The 16,432-nt window shown below is 44.8% G+C and overlaps 1 protein-coding gene across 20 annotated transcripts in view; it reads right to left on the bottom strand.

Moving 5' to 3' along the window:
- LOC121289280 (phosphodiesterase 4D interacting protein) overlaps positions 1–16,432 on the bottom strand; it is a 288,682-nt gene that overhangs the window by 13,607 nt on the left and 258,643 nt on the right. For 18 of the 20 annotated variants that reach the window (XM_041208572.1, XM_041208553.1, XM_041208557.1 and 15 more), the window contains 4 exons: positions 11,623–11,739; positions 7,688–7,899; positions 5,359–5,502; positions 2,172–2,310 (listed from right to left, as the gene is read on the bottom strand). In XM_041208572.1, the coding sequence (XP_041064506.1) occupies positions 2,172–2,310; positions 5,359–5,502; positions 7,688–7,899; positions 11,623–11,739 (612 nt within the window). Of the gene's footprint in view, positions 1–2,171; positions 2,311–5,358; positions 5,503–7,687; positions 7,900–11,622; positions 11,740–16,432 lie in introns of those variants that run through there. The other 2 variants (XM_041208566.1, XR_005945527.1) reach the window with 2 other exon arrangements.

Here is a 16,432-nt window from a genome sequence, read left to right as displayed (position 1 = left end):
AATTAAACAACTACCTTAGTTCTCTTTTCATGGAAGGAGACAGAAATAACTTCCCAGAAATGCTAGGGAACCAAGGGTCTAGTGAGCAGGAGGAATTGAAAGAAATTAGTATCAGTAAAAAAGTAGCGCTAGAGAAATTAATGGGACAGTGAGCCAATAAATCCTCAGGGCCTGATAATCTACATCCCAGGGTACTAAAAGAAGTGGCCATGGAAATAGTGGATGTGTTAGTTGTCATCTTTCAAGATTCTGGAACAGTCCCGGCAGATTGGAGGGTGGCAAATGTAACCCCACTATTTAAGAAAAAAAAGGAGGGATGAAGAAAACAGGGAATTACAGAGCAGTTAGCCTACATCAGTAGCAGGGAGAATGCTAGAGTCTATTATAAAGGATGTGATAACAGGACACTTAGAAAATATCAAAGCCAACATGGATTTATGAAAGGGAAATCATGTTTGACAAACCTACTGGAGTTTTTTTGAGGACATAACTAGTAGGATAGATAAGGGAGAACTAGTGGATGTTGTCTATTTGGATTTTCAGAAAGCTTTTGATAAAGTCCCACAAATGTTAGTGTGCAAAATTAAAACACATGGGATTGGGTGTAATATATTGGCATGGATCGAGAATTGGTTAACAGACAGGAAACAGAGTAGGAATAAATGGGTCTTTTTTAGTGGGCCCCCAGCTACTCACAATATACATCAATGATTTAGATGCGGGTGCCAAATATTTCCAAGTTTGCTGATGACACAAAACTAGGTGGGAATGTGCATGGTGAGGAGGATGTAAATAGGCTTCAAGGCGATTTAGACAAGTTGAGTGAGTGGGCAAATACATGGCAGATACAGTATAACATGGATAAGTGTGAAATTATCCACTTCAGTAGGAAAAACAGAATGGCAGAGTTTAATTGGTGATAGACTGGAAAATATTGAAGTATAAACGGACCTGGGTGTCCTTGTACACCAGTCCCTGAAAGCAAGCATGTAGGTGCAGCAGGCAGTTAGGAAGGTAAATGGTATGTTGGTCTTCTTTGCAAGAGGATCTGAGTACAGGAACAAGGATGTCTTACTGCAGCTGTACAGGGCCTTGGTGAGACCACACCTGGGGTATTGTGTGCAGTTTTGGCCTCCTTACCTAAGAAAGGATATTCTTGCCATAGAGGGAGTGCAGCGAAGATTCTCGGGATGGCAGGATTGTTGTATGAGGAGAGATTGGGCCAACTGGGCCTGTATTCACTGGAGTTTAGAAGAATGAGAGAAGTTCTCGTTGAAATGTATAAAATTCTGACAGGACTGGACAGACTGGATGCAGGGATGATGTTTTCTCTAGTGGGGGATCTAGAACAAGGGCTCACAGTCTCAGGATAGACCATTTAGGACTGAGATGAGGAGAAATTTCTTCACAGTGTGGTGGACCTGTAAAATTCTCTACCATGGAAGGCTGTGGGGGCCAAGTCACTGAATATATTTAAGAAGAAAATAGATAGCTTTCTGGACTTTGAAGGCATCAAGGGGTATGGGGAGGGAGCCGGAGTTTGGCATTGAGACGGAGGATCATATTGAATGGTGGAGCAGGCTCAAGGGCAGAATATCCTACGCCTGCTTCTCTTTTCTGTGTTTCTGTGTTTATCTTTTGGATCCGACCCTTCTCGTCTCCTTTTACCTCAGGTTGCTGAAGCCTGGGAAACCCAATCAACAAGGGTTAAAAATAGAAACACTACAGAAGTAGAAGCCTTCTTAAAAGGGTTTAATCAACATGCTTCCCAAGAGTGGATTGCCAGATATACCACCTCTATTAAATTCACAAGGTGATGAATTTAAGGCAGGTTGGATTCCTGCTTCAGAATTTGAACATTTTAACCTCCCAGCTGATTCAAACCCACCCATTTTGGAAGGTAAAAAGTTTCTTATCACAATTGTGCAGTCATATGAGTTGACAGTGAAATTGATGCTTTCTCCACAAGGCGGCAGATTCAAAGGAAAAATCACCTTAGACACATCCTCAAGGCTAGACTGAGAACTTATTTGCTGCTTGCTTTGCCAAGGCAGAAAAATGCCATTCATACATATTAAAGGGAGTAAGAAACACACATTTGTAGAATAAACATGCTATTCTGTTGTATATCTGTACAATATAAGGCAACTTGAAGTATTGATTCCACATACACTGGTTGACAATGAACTGTTCCATTCCTTCCTTCACTTGATTCGTGGCCTTCAGCCGACTGATTGCATTCTGCAGCAGGCTCTCCTGTTCTGTTATCTTATTCCTCAGCCTGCAAATCTCTTCTTTCATTGACTGCTCCTGTAATAATCACAGCAACCAAATTTAAACCATGAGGGGATTGCAATGATGCTACAATATACCATATATTGCAATGCTACTGTTACTTCTGACCGTATGCTACTGGTAAAGACTAAAGACTTGCTTTAATATTGCTCCTTTCATAACCTGAGGATGTCTCAATGTTTACAACCCATGAAATACTTTGGTCCAGATTTTCACCATGATAAAGAGGCTCTTCACTGTGGCCAAAATACCTGAAATGGCCAAAAATCCTAAGTCCCACCTGCCCCATACATGGCACTTCCTATTTTCGTGGGGACGAAATGGAGTTGGGTTGGGATTCATGCATACATCGTTTATGGAGGGCAGCCAGCCATTTAAATCATCAGCTGCCTCCACTGAAGTAGGATTTTGGTAGGCCAAGGCGTGAAACCTGACATGTTGTCAGAACTGGTCCTTGGTAAGAGCTGGTCTGCACATTGTAGATTCATTTGGATAGCCAGGATAGCCCTTTGGAGAGATAAGGCACACTTTGGGAGAGGTAAGGCATACTTTGGGAATTTTAAAAGTAGACACAATTGTGCGTAAAAAGTACATGAACTTATTGGAGCTGTCAACAAAGTGCCCAAAGCTGTCAATGAACTATTAAAATTCACTGGAACTGTCAAAGCTGACAACAGATTTAACTCTGGGCTTTAAATATATTAAGAAAGTGTGGAGCTCAAAAAAAATCAGTGTTGATATTTCATTCTGCCTGTTGACATAGGCCTGAAGGTTATCATTACATGATTTGTGCTGGAATGACTGATTTTACAAACTAACATTATCACAGTAGGGTGCCTGTCAAGTGAACAGTTTGATTGACAGCTCCAAGTGGTTATGGAATAAGAAATGTTTTCAGAAGAGATTAATTGAAAGAATTTCAATGTATTAATTTTTTTTTCATCAGTGTATTGTTTTTAAAATAGTAACATCTTAATAGACATACAAATGTCAGCCTGGACCCTGAGGTTTTCCCATGGTGGATACTAGGTGAGTTGGCATGGAGGGAGCAAGGGAAAAGAGGGTTAGTATGGGGCATGGGTTGGCACTAAATTGGGGGCTACAACAGGCACCCCTAATCTGCTCACTTGACAGGCAACCCACTGTGATAAAGTTAATTTGTAAAATCAGTCATTCCAACACAAATCCTGTAATGATAGTCCTCAGGCCTATGGCAACAGGCAGAATGAAATATCAAGCACTGATTTTTTTTGAGCTCCGTGCTTTTTAAAAAAATTTAAAGCTCAGAGTCAAATCCATTGTCAGCTTTGACAGTTCCAATGAGTTTTATTAGTTCATTGACAGCTTTGACAGTTCTTTGATAGCTCCAATGAGTTCATGCACTTTTTACATACAATTATGTCTACTTTTAAAAATAGGAGTTATAAGGGGCCATGGGGATAAGTGGGGACATGAGTTGGCATTGGAGTTATGAAGGGCAGGAGGAGAGCATGAGGTGGCATGGATGGGGCATGGGGAGTGCATGGGCGGGGGGGTGAGGGTTGGATGGGGTGTTTTATGTTTTAATCTTTAGGTTTTTTTTATTTTGGACACAGTGCCGGAGCTCCAAGACCAGGCCTTCTGCCTAGCCTGTCTCCACACTCAGCAGCCTCTTCACTTCTTCCCAGGTTGTTCGCCACAACTACTATTCTACCCTGTACACCACCCCAGCCCCGCACAAGACTGAGAATCTGACTTCTGGGCAGCCATTTTTAAAGGTCAGTCTGTGGAGTTAGGATTCTCTCATCTCTGTGCACTCGACCCGGGAGCGAAAATCTGGGTTCTTGTGTAGTCAACGCTGCAATGTAGGAAACATGGCAGCCAATTTGCAAATAGCAAGCACCCACAAAAACAATAATCTGATAATGAGAAGGTCATCTGTTTTAATGATGTTGGTTGAGGGAGAAGCCTTGGCTAGGGCACCACAAAGAGCTCCCTTGCTCTTCTTCAAAATAGTATCACAGGATCTTTTATGTCCACTTAATGGGGCAGACAAGGCCTCATGTTATTGTGTCCTTTGGAAGATGGCACCTTAGACAGTGCACTGGAATGTCAGCTTAGATGTTTTTGCTCAAGTTTCTGGAGTGGGAATTTAACACAACCTTCTGACCCAGAGGTTAGTGAGAGCTAGTACTGAGCTGAGGGTGACACCACACATACCCCACAATTTGAACCTCAGCAGACTTTCAGTCCCATCTGCTTATGGCCCATCTGGCTCTGGGGTGTTACCAGAGCCAGAATTCAGCATCATTCTAATTTCCTTTGCTCTCCAGTGAGAAAACAAAGGGATCCTATTGACAGGCAGAGGCTATCTCATCATCCATAGCTCAAGTAAAAGGTCTACTCATCAACTCTTCATTGGCATGATTTATATCTGGCCTTCTCAGGATGACTGTTTGAACACACAATCTTACATCACATCATTACTGCCACAGTGCAAAATTTTGAAATTCAGCAGAACTGCCTTCATGTAAGCCACTGATTACAACCGGGTCCTGTGATAGAACAGTTAGTCAATAATAATATTGATGTATTCAAGTGTCAGTAAAACTCATGGAGACATCAATCAGTTGTTTAACTCCACCTGTGATACACTGTCCCATTGAATGAAGCAGACCCACCCTGACTGTTTTATACATTCAAGCACTGTAGCTGGGGGAATATGAACCATTCATTACCTGATTCCAAAATAGACTGAAATATGGAGCAAGTTTTATTTATAGCAAGTTAATCTTCAGTTCTGCTATTGTGGATGGTGTATAGCATATTGAATCCCAGCTAAGGAAAGGATAGAAGATGCATTTTAAGAGGGAGTTCAAGTGATAAGGGAATAAACTAATCTTATGATGTCATTTGTTGTGCTGTATATTATTCGTGTTGGGTCTTGCCTGAGCGAATAGAAGCAGGAGCAGGCCATTCGGCCCCTTGAGCTTGCTCTGCCATTCAACAAGATCATGGCTGATCTGATTGCGGCCTCAACTCCACTTTCCTGCCTGCCCACCAGCAGTGAATACAAAGGCTTACCTTTTGATTATTCTGCATAGCACTATCTGGATTTGGCAGATCTGCTCTCCAGAACATCTTCAGTAAGGAGCAAGTTTCATCCAAGATCTGACGCAAAGTATTGGTATTGGAGAAGAGCTGCTTTACAGTCTGATGATCCAAATCCTGCCAGGTTAAATTCAGATACAAGAGATAACCTCTTGTGATTGCTAGTACTCGTGTATATAAATCCCAATTTATTGTCAGACTAAAAGCACACAGACTGCTCTCCTTCTCAATAAAATGATAAGGAAAATTAATGGTTCCGTGGGTCACTTTGCCATTTGCTATACTACTAACATACAAACTGTGATGGCACAAATCTGAAATTCTTCCTTCCTGTCTCCAGTACAGAAACCATTATGTGCTGTGAAATACCTGATCATCCTAGTCTATACCTATTCCTCTAACCAGCAATTCCATTTCCAACCAGATATTTATCCAGCTCCTCTTTGAAAGGGATAATTGACATCAACAACTGCTTTGTCTGATTTCAATGCAAAGCTTACCTCACCAGTATATGTTAATGATAAACATGATGATGCAGCTGACAATTAAAATACACTACTTAATTATTCACAGTATGCAGTGAACTGGCAGATCAAGTTACAGCGATGCCACAACTGTCCAATATATTTAGCAATATTGCGCTAAACCAGGCTTGTCCAATGTCCAGACTGTGGGCCGCATCTATGCAGACCTGGAGTCAGTTTTCAAAATTCACAGATGAGTTTCAATGGAAGATTCTGCATGCAGCTGCTCCTCAAATCAGAGGCTGCTTCTCTCCCGTATTTGCTGCTGATTGGCTCACTAGTGACGCGAACACCAGTGTTGGTGAGCATGCTGAGGCCTGCTGGGCTGAGGGACACAAAGGTACGCCGGGGCCAGAACGTGGAAAGCGAAGGTAAGTCGGGGCTGGAGCCAGGTGAGCGAAGGAGTGTTGGGACGGGGCCTGGGGAGCCGGGGTCCGGGCCCAGGGAGCCAGGAGTGTCAGGGCTGGGGCTCTGGGAGGTTGGTGGTGGGGGACGAAATGAAGCCATGCTGGCTTGAGGAGGAGGTGGTGCCGTGTTTGTGTGTGTGTGTGTGTGTGTGTGTGTGTGCAGGCGTGCGGGAGAGTGCTAGAGACTATGTGTGTGTGGGGTGGGGGGAAGAGTGCGAGACTGGTGTGTGAGTGGGTTGGAGACGGGGAGTGCAAGAGGCTGTGCGTTTGTGTGTATGTATGTATGTGTGTGAGTGAGAAAGAAGGGGGGAAGAGTACAAGAGACTGTGTGTGAGTGGGTTAGAGGCAGGGATTGCAAGAGGCTGTGTGTTTGTGTGTGTGTGTGTGTGTGTGTGTGTGAGAGAGAGAGTGAGAAAGAAGGGGGGAAGAGTACGAGAGACTGTGTGTGAGTGGGTTAGAGGCAGGGATTGCAAGAGGCTGTGTGTTTGTGTGTGTGTGAGAGAGAGAGTGAGAAAGAAGGGGGGGGAAGAGTACGAGAGACTGTGTGTGAGTGGGTTAGAGGCAGGGATTGCAAGAGGCTGTGTGTTTGTGTGTGTGTGTGTGTGTGAAAGAGAGTGAGAAAGAAGGGGGGAAGAGTACGAGAGACTGTGTGTGAGTGGGTTAGAGGCAGGGATTGCAAGAGGCTGTGTGTTTGTGTGTGTGTGTGTGTGAGAGAGAGAGAGTGAGAAAGAAGGGGGGGAAGAGTACGAGAGACTGTGTGTGAGTGGGTTAGAGGCAGGGATTGCAAGAGGCTGTGTGTTTGTGTGTGTGTGAGAGAGAGAAAGAAGGGGGGAAGAGTACGAGAGACTATATGTATGTGTGAGAGAGGGGGAGTGCGAGACAGTGAGTGTGTGTGGAGTGGTGAGGTGAGAGTGACTGAATTTATGTGTGTCGGGGTAGAGTGCGAGAGACTGACTGAGTGTGTGGGGGGGAGTACAAGTCTACCTTGTGCCCAGTCTCAGGTTTCTCACACACTCTCATCACCACACACCAACACATACACACACACCCACTCACAGTGGGTGAGGGTGAGTGAGTGAGCATCCTGAGACTGGGAGTGATCCAGACACACACACTCTCACGCTCTGGTCATTTTTATTAATACTCTTTTTTAATTTAACAATTTTTTGTTATGACATTTCTGTACTTATGCTCAGCAATTGTTTCTTTCCTTAAAACCCAGCTTTTTTCTAAAGTTCAGTTTATTGTTGGGCCAAACTTCATCTTTCTGAAATTTGCTCATCAGCCCCTTGAGTGAGAAAACTAAGCAAACATGGCCTCCAAGTGAAAAGGTTGGACAAGCCTGTGCTAAGCAATTTCTTGGCTTCTTACCTTGGACCCATCGATTTCCAAAAAAGCAGCATTAACACAGGATTGGACGATGGACTCCATCCTCTGAACCAATATTCTGCCCTCCATAATCTGCTGCTGAAGCGCATTATAGTCATTAATGTGTCCAACCACATGATATCCATTCTTCTTGGCAATCGCATCATCTATTACAGAACAGGAGATCTGGCTCATGGAATCACTGAGATAACCATCTAAAACAATGGGGAAAGAAGGCACACGGACCTCAGTTCAAGCCCTTAAACACTAAAGAACTGTAGTTCTTTTCTGCACTATCAAAACAACTTACTTAAAATAACACATAGAAATTTCACCTAAACAGAAACCAATTAATTCAAAATGATGCGTGGAGAACTTCTACCCTCTGATACAGGGCTTCTCAAACTAGGGGTCGCAGCCTCAGTGGGGTTGCGAGGTGAGATTTTAAATCCTTGCTTTTTAAATGGTGGGCTTGGCCGAAATGGCCACTGTGCGAGGTCTGATTCCTGCTACAAAAACCCCACTGGAAAGCTAAGTTTTTAAAAATAAATGAAGGTTGAGCACTCTGCACCCCACCCCTGCTCTCTCAGACCTCTCCACACCCCACCCGTGCTCTCACAGGCCTCTCCATATCCCACCCCTGCTCTCTCAGACCTCTCCACACCCCACCCCTGCTCTCACAGGCCTCTCCATACCCCACCCCTGCTCTCTCAGACCTCTCCACACCCCACTCCGGCTCTCAAAGGCCTCTCCACACCCCACCCCGGCTCTCACAGGCCTCTGCCTCCCCCGCTGCTCTCACAGCTCCCACTGCGGGATCACTGCAATTTTTAAGTCTCGTAATGGGGTCACAGTGAAAGAAAGTTTGGGAAGTACTGCTCTAATGGGCTGCCAATGTTTCTCCCTTTGCAAAAGAAGGGCTGGGATCTTCCACTCTCCTTTGAATAGGCACATCGCGATGGCAGAGAAAGGGACTTTGACCTTCCACCAAGATGTACCCCTGACCTTCTGGCCTTGGGTTATTAATGTGCTGGGGTCAGCTCCCTGGCCTCTGCTTGGGAATTGTAACAGGATGTCAACAGAGTCTTGTTATGGCTGGACTCTGAAGTCTGTTGCAGGGTAGGAATGGGGGAAGTAACTGCAAGAAAATGAAAATCTTTGTGAAAATGTTGAGGCCTCCTTTCGTCCTAGGTGTAGCTGAACATTTCAAGGTCCCTGCCACCATTTTAGATTGCTGAACCCCACAGCCTAACAGGTTATCACTTGTGGTCAGTGGTTCCAACCAGCAAATTGCAAGAAATGAATTAGAAGATGTATTTCTTGATTTGTATGTATGTGTAATGCATCCACTTGTGAGTGGACACTGTCTCTAAGCCAAGGATACAGGAAATGTGTGGAGTGTAGGGAGATGTGGGGCTGGAGGGAGTGTGTGCCAGAGGAATTTCTCAGCCTTGTGCATCACAGATGCATCAAAAATTCAGCAGCAGTAGGCATGACATCCAGCCCAAAATGCCCACCTGGTGAATTGCTCCATCTAGTGGCACAGCCAAGGGCTCAGGGGCTCACTTCTTTCTGTATAAAGGAGCACAGATTTTCTGACTAATTCTATTTTAACAACAGTGTTGACTTGTTTAAAATTAAACGATTAGTATCAGGATTAAAATAAAGGCAACTGGAAAATCTAGGCTGATCAATACATTGTGCTGCTAATATAAACATTGTTGTTAATATACCATACAGTACATTTTTTTTATTCATTCACGGGACTTGGGCTTCGCTGGCTGAACCAGTATTTATTACTCATCCCTAATTGTCCTTGAGAAAGTGATGGTCAGCTGCCTTCTTGAACCACTGCAGTCCATGTGGTGTAGGTAGCATCTGTAACCTTGTAGTATTCAAAGCTACATCGCTACAGCAGGGTAATCACAGATTACTGCATTTTTTCATGCATGGGATGTAGACATCACTGGCAAGGTCACCATTTATTGCCCACTTTGAATTGCCATTGAGAAGATGGTGGTGAGCTGCCCTCTTGAACTGCCACAGTTCCTATGGTGCAAGTATTCCCACAGTGCTGTTGGATAGGGAATTCCAGGATATTGACCCAGAGGCAGTGATGAAACAGTGATATAGTTCCAAGTCAGGATGGTATATGACTTGCAGGGAAACTTGCGGATGATGGTGTTCCCACACATTTGCTAACCTGTTGTTCTAGATGGTAGAGGTAATTGGTTTGGAAAGTTCTGATGAAGGAGCCTTGATGAGTTGCTGCAGTATCTTCCACAAACATTCATTCCCTCCACCACTGACGCACTGATGCAAGATGCACTGCAGAAACTCACCAAGGCTCCTTGGACAGCACCTTCAAAACCCACGGTCATTACCATCTAGAAGGACAAGGGCAGCAGACACATGGGTTCACCACCACTTGGAAATTCCCCTCCCATCCTGACTTGAAAATATGTCACCGTTCCTTCACTGTCGCTGGGTCAAAATCCTGGAACTCCCTCCGTAACAGCACTGTGGGTGTACCTACACCACATGGACTGCAGCGATTCAATAAGGCAGCTCACCACCACCTTCTCAAGGGCAATTAGGGATAGGCAATAAATGCTGGCATAGCCAGCAATGCCCAAATCCCATGAATGAATAAAAAACAAAGATGGTACACACTGCTACCATAGTGCACTGGTCCCTCATCCCTGGAACCATTCTTATAAATCTTTTCTGCATCCTCTCTTAAACTATTCACATCTTCCCTAAAGTGTGGTGCCCAGAATTGGTCACAATACTCCAGCCATTGTCGAATCAATGTTCTGTAAATGTTTATCATAACTTCCTTACTTTTGTATTCTACACCTCTATTTATAAGGCCCAGGATCCCATATTCCTTTTTAACCACTTTCTCAATCTGCCCTGCCACTTTCAACTGTTTATGCACATATGTCTCCGTTTCTGCACCCCCTTTCGAATTATACCCTTTGGTTTGTATTCCTTCCTTCGTTCTTCTTGCAAAAATGTATCACTTTGCATTTCTCAGCATTATATTCATCTGCAATCTATCCACCCATTCCACCAGCCTGTCTATGTTCTCTTGAAGTCTATCACCAGCTTTCCCGCAGTTCACAATAATTCCAAGTTATGTGTCATCTGCAAATTTTTAAATTATGCCTTGTACATCCGTGTCTAAGTCATTAATATGTACCAAGAAAAGCAGTGCTTTTAATACCAATCCCTGGGGAACATCACTGTATACCTTTCTCCTATCTGAAAAACAACTATTCACCACTACACAGTTTTCCGTCCTTTACTGAATTTTGTATTCATGCAGCCACCGTCCCTTTTATTCCATGGGTAACAACTTTGCTGACAAGGCCATTATGCAGCACTTTGTCAAATGTCTTTTGGAGATCCATGTACACCACGTCAACTGCATGACCCTCAGCAGCCGTGTTTCCTGATCAAAAATTCAATCAAGTTAGTTAAATACGATTTGCCTTTAACAAATCCTTGCTGGTTTTCCTTAATTGATCCACCCTTGTCCAAGTGACTGTTAATTTTGCCCTGGATTATCATTTTTAAAAGCTTTCTTACCACTGAGGTTAAACTAACTGGCCTGTATTTGTTAGGTTTATCCTTACACCTTTTTTTTTCAAAAATGGCGTAACATGCAATTCTCCAGTCCCCTACAGTCCCCTGTATCTGAGGCAGATTATGACCAGTACTTCCTACCTCTGCAATTTCCATCCATATTGAGAACAGAGGATCAATGAATAAAGAGGTAGACACATAGCAGAAACAAGGATACATATTAAATAAAGAGACATTAGACAAAGGGATACTTGACAGACAAGGAGATAGATAAATAACAGGTGAAGAAGTAGGCAGAATTTTAATCTAAGGATAGCAAAGAGTGACAAACAAAGCTATAGACCTACCATGTCGATGTGATGTGTCTTCCATATTAAAATCCTCCATTGAGGAAGTTGTCTTTGGGTGCAGCTGGAATGGCGAAAACAAGCCAGTGTCTCGAACAGGTGGTGATGGCACACAATCTGCAAAGGATTATTGTAGTAATTATAGTTTTGACAAATGTAGGACTGTAGCTTTAAGAATAATCCAGTGTTGTAAGATCAAATGATTTGTGTAAACCAATGAGTTAGCAGCGTGGGAAAATTCTTGGAGTTCTTCTTTAGTTATAGAGTTTGATGCATATGTGTAGTTGCTGCTGCTGTCTTGTAAGTAAAGTTTAATGTTTTCACCAAGAAAAGTTGGAAAATCAACTCCATAACAATTATAAATGGAAAAAAGAGAAAAATATACATAAATATAATTTTCCCATAACAAAATCAACATTAATCTTTATATTATCTGTCAGTTGAATTAAGGAAAAGCTCCTTATAAATTTTTTTAAAATAATGATGCAGGCAAAGAGAAGTATTAAATCACCTACCAATTCAAAGTACAAATGCCAATATGGCTAAAAGTAATCTGAGGTAAACCTCTGCTTCAACGTTGAAGATCATAAACAGAAATTACTCAGGGCTTGGAACCGACAGAACTATCTAATGCTTTCTGGAGTCATTTTAACACAACTTAATACAACTATATCTTGTGTTGTGTTACATTATCCTTTAACAAGTAGTGACAATTGTGTTCATCAATGGGTGCTTTGCAGGTATGAGTTCAATGCTGTACTCTGAAGCAGGAAACTGTGAGAGTCAAGTGAATTTACCAAATTTTGGTTCAGTGAGCTTGGTTCTTGCTCAGAATGCTACTCAGATGCCAGTGTTGTAGCTGTACTGGAACAGCTTGGCTAGGAGTGCAGCAAGTTCTGGAGCATAAGTCTTCAGTGCCATTGCTGGAATATTGTCAGGGCCTTTGCAGTATCCAATGCCTTCAGCCGTTTCTTAATGTCATGTAGAGTGAATCAAACTGGCTGAAGACTGGCATCGGTGATGCTGGGGACCTCTGGAGGAGGCTGAGATGGATCATCCACTTGGCACTTCTGGCTGAAGATTGTAGCAAATGCTTATCTTTTGGACTAATATGCTGGGCTCCTCCATCATTGAGGATGGGGACCATTAAACAACTCCTCGAGTTATTTAATAGTCCACCATTAATGACTGGATGTGGCAGGACTGCAGAGCTTAGATCTGATCCGTTGGTTGCGGGATCACTTAGCTCTGGCTATCACTTGCTGCACATGTTGTTTGACATGCAAGTAGTTCTGTGTTGTAGCTTCACTAGGTTGACACCTCATTTTTGGGTATGCCTGGTGCCGCTCCTGGCATGCCCTCCTGCACCTTTCACTGAACCAGGGTTGATCCCCTGGCTTGATGGTAATGGTAGGGTGGGGGAAATGCCAGGCCATGAGGTTACAGATTGTGTTCAAGTACAATTCTGCTGCTACTGGCCCGCAGTGCTTCAGGGATGCCCAGTCTTGAGATGTTAAATCTGTTCGAAATCCACCCCATTTAGCATGGTGGTAGTGCCACACAACACAATGGAGGGTATCCTCAATGTGAAGGTGGACCTTCGACTCCACAATGACAAGGTCACTCCTACTGAGGTAAAAACAAGAAACTGCGGATGCTGAAAATCCAAAACAAAAACAGAATTACCTGGAAAAACTCAGCAGATCTGGCGGCATCGGCAAGGAAGAAAAGAGTTGACGTTTCGAGTCCTCATGACACTTCAACAGAACTAGGTGAATCCAAGGAAGGGGTGAAACATAAGCTGGTTTAAGGTGTGTGTGTGTGTGGGGGGTGGGTGGTTTGATGGGGGAAGAGAAGTGGAGGGGGGTGGTGTGGTTGTAGGGACAAGCAAGCAGTGATAGAAGCAGATCATCAAAAGATGTCACAGACAACAGAACAAAAGAACACATAGGTGTTGAAGTTGGTGATATTATCTAAACGAATGTGCTAATTAAGATGGATGGTAGGGCACTCAAGGTAGAGCTCTAGAGTTGGTGGGGGGAGCATAAAAGATTTAAAAATATTTAAAAATAATGGAAATAGGTGGGAAAAGAAAAATCTATATAATTTATTGGAAAAAACAAAAGGAAGGGGGTAGAGACAGAAAGGGGGTGGGGATGGAGGAGGGAGTTCAACACTTAAAGTTATTGAATTCAATATTCAGTCCAGAAGGCTGTAAAGTGCCTAGTCGGAAGATGAGGTGTTGTTCCTCCAGTTTGCATTGGGCTTCACTGGAACAATGCAGCAAGCCAAGTACAGACATGTGGGCAAGAGAGCAGGGTGGAGTGTTAAAATGGCAAGCGACAGAGAGGTTTGGGGCATTCTTGCGGACAGACTGCAGGTGTTCTGCAAAGCGGTCGCCCAGTTTACGTTTGGTCTCTCCAATGTAGAGGAGACCGCATTGGGAGCAACGAATACATTAGACTAAGTTGGGGGAAATGCAAGTGAAATGCTGCTTCACTTGAAAGGAGTGTTTGGGCCCTTGGACGGTGAGGAGAGAGAAAGTGAAGGGGCAGGTGTTACATCTTTTGCGTGGGCATGGGGTGGTGCCATGGGTGGGGGTTGAGGAGTAGGGGGTGATGGAGGAGTGGATCAGGGTGTCCTGGAGGGAACAATCCCTACAGAATGCCCTGAAAATCCAAAACAAAAACAGAATTACCTGGAAAAACTCAGCAGATCTGAGGGGGGGTGAAGGGAAGATGTGTTTGGTGGTGGCATCATGTTGGAGTTGGCGGAAATGGCGGTGGATGATCCTTTGAATGCGGAGGCTGGTGGGGTGATAAGTGAGGACAAGGGGGACCCTATCATGTTTCTGGGAGGGAGAAGAAGGCGTGAGGGCGAATGCGCGGGAGATGGGCCGGACACAGTTGAGGGCCCTGTCAACGACCGTGGGTGGAAAACCTTGGTTAAGGAAGAAGGAGGACATGTCAGAGGAACTGTTTTTGAAGGTAGCATCATCGGAACAGATGTGACGGAGGCGAAGGAACTGAGAGAATGGGATGGAGTCCTTACAGGAAGCGGGGTGTGAGGAGCTGTAGTTGAGGTAACTGTGGGAGTCGGTAGGCTTGTAATGGATATTGGTGGACAGTCTATCACCAGAGATTGAGACAAGGAGGTCAAGGAAGGGAAGGGAAGTGTCAGAGATGGACCACATGAAAATGATGGAGGGGAGGAGATTGGAAGCAAAATTAATAAATTTTCCCAAGTCCCGACGAGAGCATGAAGCAGCACCGAAGTAATCATCGATGTACCGGAGAAAGAGTTGTGGAAGGGGGCTGGAGCAGGACTGCAACAAGGAATGTTCCACATACCCCATAAAGAGACAGGCATAGCTGGGGCCCATGTGGGTACCCATAGCCACACCTTTTATTTGGAGAAAATGAGAGGAGTTGAAGGAGATATTGTTCAGTGTGAGAACAAGTTCAGCCAGACGGAGAAGAGTAGTGGTGGATGGCGATTGTTCCGGCCTCTGTTCGCAGAAGAAGCTAAGGGCCCTCAGACTATCCTGGTGGGGGATGGAGGTGTAGTGGGATTGGACGTCCTTGGTGAAGAGGAAGCGGTTGGGGCCAGGGAACTGGAAATTGTTGATGTGACATAAGGTGTCAAAGGAATCACGGATGTAGGTGGGAAGGGACTGGACAAGGGGAGAGAGAAGGGAGTCAAGATAACGAGAAATGAGTTCTGTGGGGCAGGAGCAAGCTGACACGATCGGTCTACCGGGACAGTTCAGTTTTTGGATTTTGGGTAGGAGGTAGAAGCGGGCCGTCCGAGGTTGGGCGACTATCAGGTTGGAAGCTGTGGGAGGAAGATCCCCAGAGGAGATGAGGTCAGTGACGGTCCTGGAAACAATGGCTTGATGTTCAGTGGTGGGGTCTTGGTCCAGGGAGAGATAGGAGGAAGTGTCTGCGAGTTGACGCTCAGCCTCCGCGAGGTAGAGGGCCCCAGCTATGCCTTTCTCTTTATGGGGTATGTGGAACATTCCTTGTTCCAGTCCTGCTCCAGCCCCCTTCCACAACTCTTTCTCCGGTACATCGATGATTACTTCGGTGCTGCTTCATGCTCTCTTCGGGACTTGGAAAAATTTATTAAGTTTGCTTCCAATCTCCACCCCTCCATCATTTTCACCTGGTCCATCTCTGACACTTCCCTTCCCTTCCTTGACCTCTCTGTCTCAATCTCTGGTGATAGACTGTCCACCAATATCCATTACAAGCCTACCGACTCCCACAGCTACCACGACTACAGCTCCTTGCACCCCGCTTCCTGTAAGGACTCCATCCCATTCTCTCAGTTCCTTCGCCTCCGTCGCATCTGTTCCGATAATGCTACCCTCAAAAACAGTTCCTCTGACATGTCCTCCTTCTTCCTTAACCGAGGTTTTCCACCCACGGTCGTTGACAGGGCCCTCAACTGTGTCCAGCCCATCTCCCGTGCATCCGCCCTCACGCCTTCTTCTCCCTCCCAGAAACATGATAGGGTCCCCCTTGTCCTCACTTATCACCCCACCAGCCTCCGCATTCAAAGGATCATCCACCGCCATTTCCGCCAACTCCAACATGATGCCACCACCAAACACATCTTCCCTTCACCCCCCCTGTCGGCATTCCGTAGGGATCGTTCCCTCCAGGACACCCTGGTCCACTCCTCCATCACCCCCCTACTCCTCAACCCCCACCTATGGCACCTCCCCATGCCCATGCAAAAGATGTAACACCTGCCCCTTCACTTCCTCTCTCCTCACCGGCCAAGGCCCCAAACACTTCTTTCAAGT

Source organism: Carcharodon carcharias, chromosome 16 (genome assembly GCF_017639515.1).
Source record: "Carcharodon carcharias isolate sCarCar2 chromosome 16, sCarCar2.pri, whole genome shotgun sequence".
Taxonomy (NCBI): domain Eukaryota; kingdom Metazoa; phylum Chordata; class Chondrichthyes; order Lamniformes; family Lamnidae; genus Carcharodon; species Carcharodon carcharias.
The sequence above is the reverse complement of the archived record's forward strand: the minus strand, read 5'-3'. Positions and strand labels throughout refer to the sequence as shown.